Below are 14,137 nucleotides of genomic sequence, written 5' to 3'. Positions count from 1 at the left end.
TGATTGCTATGCGGGCAAGACGCTGGCTTAGTGGTTAGCACTGCTCCGGTTTCCCCCACAGTCCATGCACTATAGGTGAATTGCATAAACTAAATTGGCCATAGTGTATGTGTATGCATGTGAGACTGTATGGGTGTTTCCCAGTGATGGGTCGCAGATGAAAGTGTATCCGCTGTGTAAAACATATGCTGGATAAGTTGGGCCTGCTGTGGCGACCCTTGATGTATAAACAGACTAAGCTGAAGGACGATTTGGGAGGAATTGGTGAAATTGTAGAAATGTTTTGGTCTCCTAATAATATTTAGGCCATAATTGTGACCCTCTAACTCGTCAATGTTTAATTATTACAGTCAAAGTTTGGTTTTCACTGGCAGTTATATGGGCCAAGATGGCAGTCCGAATGGCTCTTGTTGACTGAGGCCCCGTTTACACTAGTGCGTTTTAGTTTGAAAACGCATAAGTTTTGCTACGGTTACGCCATCCGTCCACACTACGCCGGAGTTCTCTAGCGCCGAAAACGGAGCTTTTTGAAAACGCTGGAAAGGCCGTTTTCATTCTAAAACGCTGCTGCTCCGTCTCAGTGTGGATGGGGAAAGACGGAGACATCTGAAAACGGAGGCGGGGCTGCAAACGTTCGCCTATCTGATTGGGGCTTTTCCTCAATATTAAGTAGCCTAACACACACAGTTTAGTCTCGCATCCTCTTCTTGTAAGTTAAGACTTCGCAAGTTTGAGCAAGGCTGCAGTCTCCCCCTTCTCAGTTTGATATGGAAAACATACCGAGGACACGGGTAAATCTTCAAAGGGAACAGTGTACTTTATAACTTCATTCACATCACCTTGGCTACGTTGTTTCACTTTCTCAACAATAAAATGTAAACATGATTTAAGGAACTGCCTATTTTCTTTTTAATATTAGCAACTTAACAGACAGCAGAAATGTTGAGGCGCCGTGCTGCATATATGAGCGTCATCTTCACTGTGTGGATATTTATAACAAAACGGAGCCGATAACAACTGCCTCCTTTCAATTTCAGCGAAAATACGAAACGCACCCTCTCTTTTGCTGAATATCAGTTTTAATAATCGATAATTATAAAAGTATAACATACAATAAGTTTATACATTGTAGGAAATAAAGGCAAGCGATCAGTCAATTTACCTGGATTAATCATTAACTTATCTTTGCGCTTAACCAAAACATGTTACCCGTGAACAAGTAACTTAATAGATTCCAATGACCAAAGTCAGGGAATTGGCCTATGTCGTTAGATAAAGACAACAACATGAATGAAATATCACGTTCAGCAAATATAGTGAGATTAGATCCAGCGGGAGATGCTTGATGAGCAGTCCGACAAGCAGAGCTCTCATCTGGGTAGAAATGCTGGAGCGCTTGCCCGAGAGTGTGTGTGTGGTCACGTGATGTGCGTTTTCAGCGTTTTGGTGTGGACGGAGAGCAGTTCAGAAACGCTGGGTAAAACGCGAGTGTGGACGCGGATCGTTTTCATTCTACAACGCCGTTTTAAAACTAAAACGCACTAGTGTAAACAGGGCCTGAGGGTACGTTTAAACTAACCTGCATTTGTTTTAGAATGAAAAGCCTCCTCATCCACACTGCATTGACTTTGCACACTGATGCACACTTTACAGCCTAAAATGCATGATACGTAACCATTCACATTCAATGGGCTCTCAGTTTTGGTGCAATCTGTTCTTGCAATTGTCTAGTTGTGTAAAAAAAAAATCAGCGAACAATACGCAATATTCCAGAAGACCAATCAGTGAGCGATTCTACACCTCTGTTTTCAGAAGTTTTCACTTCAGTCCATCTATAAGGGAACAGGGTCTTTAGCATTTTCAAAACCATTTTCGCAGATCGAAATGACCTTAAATGACCTTGTTTTATGAGTCTTTGCGAGCACCTTTGGACTACTCTGAAGGCCATAAAATCCTCTGCTGGGAAGTTCAGCTCAATCCAAACATGGTTCAGTGGCATTGTATGAGTAAGGGAAGTGCCCTTTGAGATATTCTTGACAGGAATCTAGATTTTATCATTGGTTTATAAAACACCGTGCTTTGCTATCAGCATAATAGCCGTGTGACAGTGCCTTTTTTGACCGTCTCTATATAGGACTCTGCCTGTTTTATGGCTTTCTCTTTTAATTGATATACTAAATTTTGATTGCTTTCTATCTAAACTACCTAAGCAGCCAATTTAGTAATGGAAGGCTAAGAGATAAAGGGATGATAAGGTTTAAGGTGTGCAGTCGTGTCTTATTGGGCGGCTGCAGGTTTCTAAGCAACCTCCAACGCCAAAGGACATTAACTGACCTGGTTTTGAGAGAAACGAGAAGAGAGAAAGTCTAATTGAAAACAGGCCTGGGGTGCTTTGTGCAGTTAACTGTGCTAAGACAAAGACTTAACAATAAAGGTTCCTGCTACAATACCAAAAATTGAAGTCAAACCTTTTTAGTTACACTACCTTTTGTAAATAGAAACCAGACGCAAATGTAAAAATAAAGCACCAAAGCTGAGAGGCAAAGGAGAAATTCATAAAACCTTTAATTTCACATGTAAATTAATATCAAGAAAAGCTGTAAAAATGCTGATGTATACATATACAGTTGAAGACAATATTAGTTTTTTCAAATTTTTCCTAAGTGATTTTTATATAAGCAATGCAAATAATTTTGAGTAATTCAATTTTTTTCACAGTATTTATTGTTATACTTTTTTTGTGGTGAATTTCTTTATTTAAGTCTTTATTTACTTTAAGTTTGGCTTAAATAAAAAGTCAATATTGGTTATAGGTCAAAATTGTTTAAGTGGCTAATAATATTGTAAAAACATAATATATGTAAAAACTTACTTTAAATATTTTTCTGAACCCAAATGTTTCCATTATAGTGTAATTATAGTTTAAGCAAGTAACGTAGATCAATGTAGTGATTTAGGTAAAGGTTGCACGTTGGAAAGCACGTAGACATAAGAAATCTCCAAAGCTAGCAGTGTGTCAAAGTACCTATGTTATAGACTTTATGTGTAGACAGCAGTGTGTGTGTGTGTTTGTGTGTGTGTGTGTTCCTCTGGGCAGCGAGTCGGGAGAGGCATATATGAGTTACTCAGCACTGAAAGGGCCCCTATTCCCCTCAGATCAGCTCTCACTGTGGGGTTCTGTTACTCTCTGCCCCCTCTACCTCTCTAAGCCTCCACTCCAGGTCTGATCCTGAGATGAGACAGGCCTGAAAAACCCAAAACCGTACACTGTAAAAACAAAGGAATAATAATAATAATTTGATAAAAAAATAAATAAAATAAAACAGTAAAATGCTACTCTATAAATTAGTTATATGGTTTAACAAACACAATCTCTCGGCAATTTGCTACTTTTTGATTTAGGGACTAATTCGGATGAATTTGTACAATCTCATTCGTACAATTTAGTATGATTTGCTTGTACTGCAATGACGATTGGGTTTAGGGGTGGGATTTGGTGCCTCCTTTTTGAAATCATACATTTTCGTACAACTGAACATAAATTAGCCACAAAACCAGGGGTGCCCAAACCTTTTGTTATGCAAGGCCAAAAAACAAATTTGATTGAGGCTAGTGGGTTGAAGTTAAATATAGGTTGAGTAATTTACCATGGGTAAATCTAATGGGTGAAAATTTAAATTTACTACAGAATTACTTGATTTGCTTGCAAATGTTTTCTGCATTGTCCTCTATCCATCGAGTGACAGTAACTGCATTTTAAAAAAATCAGATTCATTTACATTTAATTGAAACCTGTAATTTCAGTTAACAAATGAAAAAGGTTACGTCAAATTAGAAATGACGATCTCTGTGTTAAAGTCATTTGCATCAAGCATCTCCTCCATACTCACTCTCCTGTCAGATGGGATGGTGGGCCAAATCAAAGGTTACAATGGGCCAACTTTGGCCTGCGGGCCACACTTTGGGCATCTCTGCACTAAACTGACAAAATGTAAAACAGTTTCCTTGTGAGATCAGGCTGGGTTTAACAGTATGTTTTACTACTAAATATGATGAATAATCATAAATTGACATTTACAATTTTTATATTTTGCTTATTTATTTCATTTTTTTGTCAACAATACTGTGTTTCTAGTTTTCGTCCCATCAGTTACAGTTGAAGCTGAATTATTAACCCCCCAGTTTATTTTTTCCCCAATTTCTGTTTAGCGGAGAGAAGATTTTTTTTAACACATTTCTAAACATTATAGTTTTAATAACTCATTTTTAATAACTGATTTATTTAATCTTTGCCATGATGACAGTAAATAATATTTTACTAGATATTTTTCAAGACACTATATGCAGCTTAAAGTGACATTTAAATGCTTAACTAGGTTAATTAGGCTAACTAGACAGGATAGGTCAATTAGGCAAGTTATTGTATAACAATGGTTTGTTCTGTAGACTATCAAAAAATAGCTTAAAGGGGCTAAATATTCTGACTTCAACTGTATATACATTGGAGTTTTATGTTACTGTACATCTGATGTTGTTAAATGTTTATTGCAATATAATTTGTTTGTGTTGAGCTTTGATTCACAATGTGAGATTCTCATCATCACCTGCTTTTGATGTACTTGTCTGTATTGCAAAGGTACGATCAATGAAATATGGAAGTCAATTACAGTCAAATTAGAAATGTTACTATTTACATATGCATGGTAGTTTTTTAGTATCACTTTTAGTGATTTCTGTAGTTTACACTGTAAAAAGCAATTAGTTGACTTTATTATAAAAAAGTAATATTGTAATTTTTATAAAAATTCAATTTACTATGGGTTCACTTAAAAATGTCAATGACAAATGTTTTTATATCCTCTCCAATATTTTTGCACAACATCTGTAGTGTACTGGTCAGCGTTACTGTTTCTTTTCCTGTCCTGTCTGTCCTGTCTTATTTGCACTAAATGTTGCACAAACCGCACTTTGCGCTCTTATTCTTATTCTATTCATTTTTATTTTAGTTTATCTTATTTTATTTCATTCTCTAGTTTTTTTTTTTTTTATAGTAGTGCACAGTACTGTGTTATGTTGTCAATTTATGTTGTTTGATGTAGCACCTTGGTCCTGGAGAAACATTGTTTTGTTTCACTGTGGACTGTACTGCATATTGTTAAAATGACAAAAAACCCAAGTTGACTTAACTTACATTGTTTGTAAGTCAACTTGTTGCTTTTAAGGCAATTGGTTTACTTGTTTTAAATAACTGATCACTTTTTACAGTGTACTTATAGTTGTTCAACAGAACAGTAATATGTCTATCTACAATTGAAGCCAAAAATTTGTAGCCCTCCTGTGAAATTCAGATTTTTTTAATATATATATATTTGCCTTTTATCAACTAACAATTCTGTCTTTTCCATAATGACAGTTCATAACTTAGGTCCCACTTTATATTAAGTGTCCCTCACTACTATGTACTTACATCAAAAAAATAAATACAATGTACTTACTGTGTTTATAATGTATTTGAGAACACTTGTGGTGCTTTTGGGTTGGAACAGAGGTTGGGTTATGGACAGGTTTGGTGGCATGGGTAGGTTTAAGGGTAGGTTAAGGTGTAAGGGATGATCAACAGTGTATTTACAAATGTAATTACAAAAGGTAGTTACAGATGTAATTACATACATGTATTTAATCAAGCATAAGTACACAGTAAATACATGTATTTACACAATTAGTACATTGTAACAAACTATTAGTTCCTATGTAAGTACATATTAGTTAAGGCCACTTAATATAAAGTGGGACCATAACTTATTACTAGTTGTTTTGCAAGATATTAGTATTCAGCTTAAAATGCACTTTTTATGGCCTTAACTATGTTAATTAGGTTAACTAGGCAAGTTTAGTTAATCAGGCAAATAATTGGACAACAGTGATTTGTTCTGTAATAAAATGGACCCCTAAAAAATGATGTAACCACATTTTAAAACTGCTTTTATTCCAGCCAAACTAAGAAATAAACTTTTTTTTTTATGCATGGAAATTAGGGCTGCACAATATATCATTCCAGGAAGAATATCGCAATGTGATCTTTCGCAATAGTCAAATTTCAATCAAAAAATCAATATCAAAAAATATTCACCGTTTGTAACTTTGAAAAATTAATAATGATTAAATTTTTTGAATTATTTATAGAACAAAGAATATGCATTATTGTTTTACATTTGATTACTTTAATATTGTATACCTGACTACATTTCGACTCTTTGGAAAACAATAAAATGCTGTTTATTAGGGATGTAACAATATAATTTTTTGGCCGATATCGATAACTCTTTGATTTTGGAGACGGATAACCGATATATCAGCCGATCAATATAAATATTTAAAAATGCTATATTTTTATACAGTAAATAACTGATTTTATTTTGAAAACTTCATAAAAGTTTGATCTGATCTTATAAACTGAATAGCCTACTCAAAGTAAAAATAAAAAAAATCTAAATTGCAAGCTGATCTTATAGAGAGTTCTATACAATTACATAATCTGCTTAAAGATATCAGCCTAATTTTGATATTGTACCATTAACAAAAACATAAAAATTATCATATATCAGCCTATATCGATATGGCTGCCGATATATTGGTCATCCCTACTGTTTATTTAATTTGCATATTTTTCTTTATTGAATTAATTTAATTTTTTTTCTGCTTGTAGATTGTTTCCTTTTTTTATACACTTCCCTACAGAATCATCCCAATCAATCTAAAATTATAAACTCTTTCCAAACAGTTATTCAACTCATCTAGTGAAATTGTATTCATATTCAATATATATCGTAGAATAAAAAAATATATAACAATACAAATTTTTTTCTAATACCGTGCAGCCCCAATGTGTATCATGTAGTTTTTATGTATGTCTTGAGCTCATGTATGGTCATATTCTGTCAGATATATTTATTTTTATGCCATTTTAGTAATTTTAGCACTTCATTTTTTTATATAGACAAAATGATTGTTGCAATGACGTGAGCACTTTGTAAATTATGTTGTACTTGTGACAATGATAATAAAGATCTATTCTATTAAATTTTTTTCAGAAACAATATTATAGGAAATACTGTAAAAATGGCTCTGTTTAGCATTATACAATCACTTGGGAAATATTTGAAAAATGATAAAAATTTCACAGGAGAACTAATAATTTTGCCTTCAACTGTATATTTCTAACATAGCGTTTCATAGCATAACATTTGTCTCATTCACTATCGTTCTTCCCTCAGGAAGGAGCATTTGCTCTGGTTTTCAAAAGCATTCATTTCCCAGGAGAGGCTGTTGCCACCAGGTCAGTAAAAGCTCATTTTATTTTTCCATTTTTGTAATACATTCAGGTTTCCTCGTTCCTTTCTTTCATGCCAGTGAACAGGAACCCTAAGGTTATAACCTGCTGTCATGAAAAAAAAAGTTTATAATGCTCACAATTTAAAGACAAGGAACTAGGATTCTTAAAAAGTTGCTTCAGTCAAGGAATCCCGGAACTAGCAAAGGTGTTTATGAAGGGGTTTTTCACCACGCTTGGTTGGTACTCTGACTCTATATATATAATTTTGAGGCCAAGACTGAAGTTAATTATTCCCATCTGCCCCGCTGCTGATTGTAAACGAATGCGTTGTTGGGTTTTTCTCGGTCACTTATGTCCTGCGGTGAAGGGAGCATTTTTAGGCAGGCAATGTTGCAAGACCCATCAGTGTGGGTTGCTCCACAGACACTAAAATGCTTTCGTTGTTTTTGAACCATCTAAGAGAGTTTTTGGAAATGTTTTTCATGGAATATTTGAGGGGGGTTGTTGCTTGGATTATTCGTGAGTGGTGTTTTCTTAGGGATTTTCAAATTATATGATTCCACAGACCCTGAGATACAATGAGGAAAAAGTCTTGAACGGAAAAAAAGAAATAAAATAGAATGAAAACTGATAAGTGTGGTAATATACACAGGCATGGAGCAGTATATGTTTCTAACGGTATGATAACCTTGGAAAAAAATATCACAGTTTCACGGTATTGTGATTACTGCTCTGAAATATATTCTTTTTAAATGTCTGGGTAAATATCTAAAACTTTTTTCCCCTTTAAACACAATAAATATTATTTTGAGAAGCATTTAAAACATTTTGTATCAATAAACATGTCAGGCTAAATTCAAATGACTAATTGACTAATTCTGTCTTCATTAATTTCTAAAACACACATTTCTCGACAATTTAAAACTGCATCTTTGGATATCCTTTTTCCTGGAGATGCTGTTGTCCTAGAAACCAAAAAAGGAATGTAAAAAAATCTTATATACAGCTGAAACCAGAAGTTTACAAACACTATAAAAAGGCACATAACCATTAAAAAAAGTCAGATAATGTGACTAAACTTTTTCTTTTTTAGGCCTATAGAGCATTTGTGGGCAGAGTTGAAAAAGCTTGTTCAAGCAAGGAAGCCAATAAATCTGACTCAGTTACACCAATTCTGTCAGGACAAAAATTCCTGCAAACTAATGTGAGACGCTTGTGGAAGGATACCCAATAAATTTGACCAAAGTTATACAGTTTAAAAGTAAAGCTAAAAAAATGCCAAGGGAATGTATGTAAACTTTTGACTGTCTAGAATTGAATATTAAATAAATAAATGTAAAAAAATTATCATTATTCTGGCATTTAGCAAATATAAATCATTTAGGTAATCTAAACGGACCTAAAATAGTAAAAGTTTAGTATGATTTACCATGAGATATATTATTTAAAAATGGTTATGTTCCTTATTTTAGAGTGTTTGTAAACTTCTGGTTTCAACTATATATCATAGGAACAGTATAACAGAACATTTTGGCTGTTTTAAAACCTTGACTTTTCCAAACCCTGGTATACCTTAAAAACGGTTATCATCCCCTGGCTAAATGTACAGTTAGTATTGACATTTATATTGTCCAAAAGCAAAAGTAATGTTTTGTTAATGTTATTCCAAACCTAAATGATTTTCATCTAGAGAACACAAACACATTTATGTATTTCTTTTTTTTTTCATGCAATGAAAATCTGTGGAAATATAGATCCTGCTAGCATTTATTGTATGAAAAGAAAACACAGGAACATAGTTCAGTATAATGTTCGTTATGTTCTCCTCAAAGAAGAGAAATATGTATAATAGTTTAGAATAGGGCTGCACAATATTGGAAAAATATGACATTGCGATATTTTATTTTGCTGGGATTTATATTGCGATATGAATGCAATTTCTGCAGATGTCTTGAATATCTCTATTTGGAATTAAATCCTCAACTTTGATTGGAATAATCTTGTAGAATGGTGAATGAAAGAAATTGCAAGAATAAATAAAGATAGAGCAAAGATGGAAGTGAAAAAAGTAGTCGAATATTCAGGTACAGTAATACGATATGATATCATAGCTATTTTGATATAATGATAGATCACGATATCAGCGATATATCACACAAAAAACCTGAAGATTTCCATAATATAAAATATTTCCATAATATAAAACTTCTTGATTCTACTATGAGTAGTTAAGATGTTATGAGTAGATTCATACCACCATTAGTGAAGAAAGCAGTGCAGCTTTTCATTTTACCACAGTCCACCACTTCCGGTTCTTCCACTTGTGATTAAATGGGGAAGAAATAGTGCAATTTTATCAAACTAAATGCATTCTGTTTTAATGCTGCTCTGTGCAGTCTAATAAAACACACATAATATTGAAGCATCTTTGGTGTTTCCCTGTTTTTTTATAATAGCAGATTTTTTTTCAACACATTTCTAAACATAATAGTTTTAATAACTCATTTCTATTAACTGATTTATTTTATCTTTGCCATGATGACAGTAAATAATATTTGACCAGATATTTTTCAAGACACTTCTATACAGCTTAAAGTGACATTTAAAGGCTTAACTAGGTTAATTAGATTAACTAGACAGTTTAGGGTAATTAGACAAGTTAATGGAATTAGACAACTGTAGACTATCGAACAAACATTTAGCTTAAAGGGGCTAATAATTTTGTCCTTAAAATGGTGTTTAAAAAAATTAATAACTGCTTTTATTCTAGCTAAAAAAAAACAAAAGACTTTCTTCCGAAGAAAAAATATGTAATTAAAGAGCTCAGCGCTACGTGTTTAGAACAGCGTTCATGTTTCTGCAGCATAAAAACACTGGGTGGACACCCGCCCTAAAGGGATAGTTAACCTAAAATGGAAAATTCTGTGATCATTTACTCCCCCTGTTCTTTTGACAAAACCTTTTTGAGTTTGTTTCTTCTGTTAACCGCAAAAAAAGATATTTTGAAGAAAGTTGGAAATTTGTAACCACTGAATTTAATTTGCTTGTTTTTTTTCTACTATACAAGTGGCTATCGCTTTCCAGTGTTCTTTAAAATATCATCTTTTAGCCTCAACATAAAAAAAGAAACTCATAAAGTCAGTAGTGAACGAATAAACATTTTTAGGTGAACTATTTTGTTAATTTGCTTAATATTTTACTACACGTGACACCAAACCACTAAATCATTTTAAAGTGTCCAATTTGCTTTAAACACCCGCACTTGTGTTGTTCACGATTCAATGATTTATTCACAAATTGCCTGTTTAGTTACAATCCAAAATCCACTGCACTCACTGCAGAGAGAGTGAAAGACCTCTGCTTAACATGGGTGTCTAGTTTATAGCAGGGGTAATAATCTTCAAATAGCCAATAAAGGAGCAGTTTCTTTCCCCTACTGAAACTAGGGCAAAGTCCAGCAGGTGTGCTGTTCTACCATAGAAACAATGACAGAATTATCCCAGAAAGGAGATTAAAGGGTTAGTTTAGCATAAGGTGAAATTCATAATATACTCAATGTAGGCACGGGACGATAACAGGTTTCAAGGTTTACTGCGCTTTGGATAAGTCAAGGTTTTAAAATCGCCAAAGTTTTCTTTTATACCGTTCCTAAGGTATTTGGACATTTTTTAAAACATGTTTTTCACAACTATTTTATTTAGTTTTTAGGGCATCAGTTTCTCCAGCAGTAAATGAGCCTCTATATCAAAAGCTGATGTTCCCAAATATTTAAAATTGTTAAAATAAAATAAATTGTGTTTAGTACAAGAACAATTTTTTTTTTTTTTTTTGTACCCAGTCATTTAAAACAAACTTATTTTGGAGCAGTTAACACTAAACTGTAACACTGTGATATTTTTATCCAAGGTTATCATACAGTCAGAATCTCATATCATCATGTCACGTTTTTCTAAAACGGTATGTTTTTCATTGATCTTCATGTTAAATAAATATGCTATTAAAAGATTTCGAATTGCATTTGTCTTACACTTTAAGATGTTGGTAAAAGATACCAAATGTTTGGCTTGTGTTCATATATAAAGACGGAACTAAACATAAATCGGCACACTAACAACGTTTCAACCTACAAGGTCTTCATGAGGTCACACAGGGAAATGCGAGATAATCGTAGATATAGTCAAACTCAAGACATCCCACCTTATAAATCTAATAAATAATATTAATAAGTAAATGACATAAAAATACTCAAGTCGAAACAAATAAAATCTGCATACACAGATACATAATAATAAAAATTTAAATTAATGATAAATGAAGTGCTCATGTTGAGATACTTTTATATATATATATATATATATATATATATATATATATATATATATATATATATATATATATATATATATATATATATATATATATATATATATATATATATATATGCAGTTGAAGTCATAATTATTAACCCCCCCCCCCCTTTTGATTTTTTTTACTTGTTTAATATTTCCCGAATGAGGTTTAACAGAGCAAGGAAATTTTCACAGTATGTCTGATAATATTTTTTCTTCTGGAGAAAGTCTTTTTTGTTTTATTTCCACTAGAATAAAAGCATTTTTTTTATTTTTTAAAAATCACTTTAAGGACAAAGTTATTAGCCCTTTCCCAGTGATGGATTGCGGCTGGAAGGGCATCCGCTGCGTAAAAACATGCTTGAAAAGTTGGCGGTTCATTCCGCTGTGGCGACCGCAAATTAATAAAGGGACAAAGCCGAAAAGAAAATGAATGAATGAATGAATGAATGAATGAATTATTAGCCCTTTTAAGCTATTTTTTTTAAATAGTCAGACAGAAAAAAACATCGTTATACAATAACTTGCCTAATTACCCTAACCTGCTTAGTTAGCCTAATTAACCTAGTTAAGCTTTTTAATGTCACTTTAAGCTGTATAAAAGTGTCTTGAAAAATATCTAGTCAAATATTAATTACTGTAATTGTGACAAAGATAAAATAAATGAATTATTAGAAATGAGTTATTTAAACTATTAAGTTTAAAAATGTGTTGAAAAAATCAGCTCCTCGTTAAACAGAAATTGGGGGGAAAAATAAACAGGGGGGCTAATAGTTCTGACTTCAACTATATATAAACATCATAATAAAATCATTATAAACATTTTATTTCATGAATAAAATATTAATATTGTGATAAATAAATAAATAAATGAATAAACCTACGTTAGCATAAAACAAACAATTGAACAAACATTGTATTAAAATCAAATATCATTGCGCCTGCTGCAGCCATGTTTCGGCAGCAAAGTTCCTTGATCATTATGCTGGACTGAGAGTATCATTCCTAGAAAGCACTACCTTTGCTGTTTGACCATCTTAGAATATGATGCTAAACAGAATAATTTAAATAGCAGAATTATGGAAATACTTTGGCCATTTTTGAGCAAGATGCTAATGGGCTAATCTGAGTCAATGATCTATGCTAAGCTAAGCTGAAAGGGTTTCCATCTGCCCCGGAGATAAGTAATGAATATAAAGTGGCTTCACATATATTGGCTTCTTTTAAGCCACTTGATATTCATATGCATGTGTTTCAGATCTCTTTATGAGTCTTGAGGCATCAGATTTTTGAATAAGGCTCTCAAAATAGGAACAAAAATCTCGCACATCAATTTAGTATTGAAATGAGATGACACTGAGAATTGGGCAGCACGGGTGGCGCTGTGGGTAGCACAATCGCCTCACAGCAAGAAGGTCGCTGGTTCAAGCCCTGGCTGGGTCAGTTGGCATTTCTGTGTGGAGTTTGCATGTTCTCCCCATGTTCTCGTGGGTTTCTTCCAGGTGCTCAGGTTTCCCCAAAAAGTCCAAAAACATGTGCTATAAGTGAATTGAAAAAATTATCAGTAGAATATGTGTGTGAATGAGTGTGTCTGGATGTTTCCTAGTGATGGGTTGCAGCTGAAAGGACATCTGCTGCATAAAACATATGCTGGATAAGTTGGTGGTTCTTTCCGCTGTGTCGAAAAATACACTTTGTTGTGGGTGAACTAACCCTTTAAATGTCTTCAAAAGATCTGTAATTTTCAGTTTTTATACCCACAACACCTGCTTGGCACAGTCATTCATTAGCAGATGTGTGTCTTTTTGTGTTTTTGACCAGGAGAGGCAGTCCACTGCTCATCGGCATCCGCAGTCAATATGAACTTTCCACAGAGCAGATTCCTGTCCAGTACAACTGCGGTAAGTTCAATCCACGTCATCTTTTCTTCTCCGCCTGTTCATCCACCCAAACCAGTTCTGCTCACTCAAGTGAATTTATCTCTGACTAAATATGCAGCTAAATTCCACACCCACAGATCGCACTTTTTGAACTTTTCATTTCAGAGCTATTTCCATCAGTGAGTTGGTCATGTCTAACATTTTCACTCATCTCCATGAAGGTTTTGTTCTGCTGGATTATACAGCACTGTTCAGAAGTAGGTGCTGTTTGGGCAGAAGGTGTTTAATTAGAAATAAAAAAAATGTCTAAAAAGTGACAGTAAAGTCATCAATGTTGCAATATATTCCAATTTTTAAACAATAAAGTTTGTTTACAACATGAATAATTCTAAATTATTGAAATTACATGAAAAGTTTCAAATAAAAATGACAAAAACACTGTATTAAAATAGGTATTAAATAAAAAATAATAATAATGGAATAATAAAAATAATTCAAGATTGTTGATAAAAGTTGATACAATTAATAAACTAGATTGGATTCAAACATGCAAATAAATTCAAGTTGTATTAAAA

At 33.2% G+C, this 14,137-nt stretch overlaps 1 protein-coding gene across 1 annotated transcript in view; it reads left to right on the top strand.

Moving 5' to 3' along the window:
* gfpt2 (glutamine-fructose-6-phosphate transaminase 2) overlaps positions 1–14,137 on the top strand; it is a 48,273-nt gene that overhangs the window by 13,095 nt on the left and 21,041 nt on the right. Inside the window, 2 exon segments of the mRNA NM_001033921.1 lie at positions 7,275–7,336; positions 13,504–13,583. Coding sequence (NP_001029093.1) covers positions 7,275–7,336; positions 13,504–13,583 — 142 coding nt within the window.

This window comes from Danio rerio, chromosome 21 (genome assembly GCF_049306965.1).
Source record: "Danio rerio strain Tuebingen ecotype United States chromosome 21, GRCz12tu, whole genome shotgun sequence".
Lineage (NCBI taxonomy): Eukaryota > Metazoa > Chordata > Actinopteri > Cypriniformes > Danionidae > Danio > Danio rerio.
The sequence above is the reverse complement of the archived record's forward strand: the minus strand, read 5'-3'. Positions and strand labels throughout refer to the sequence as shown.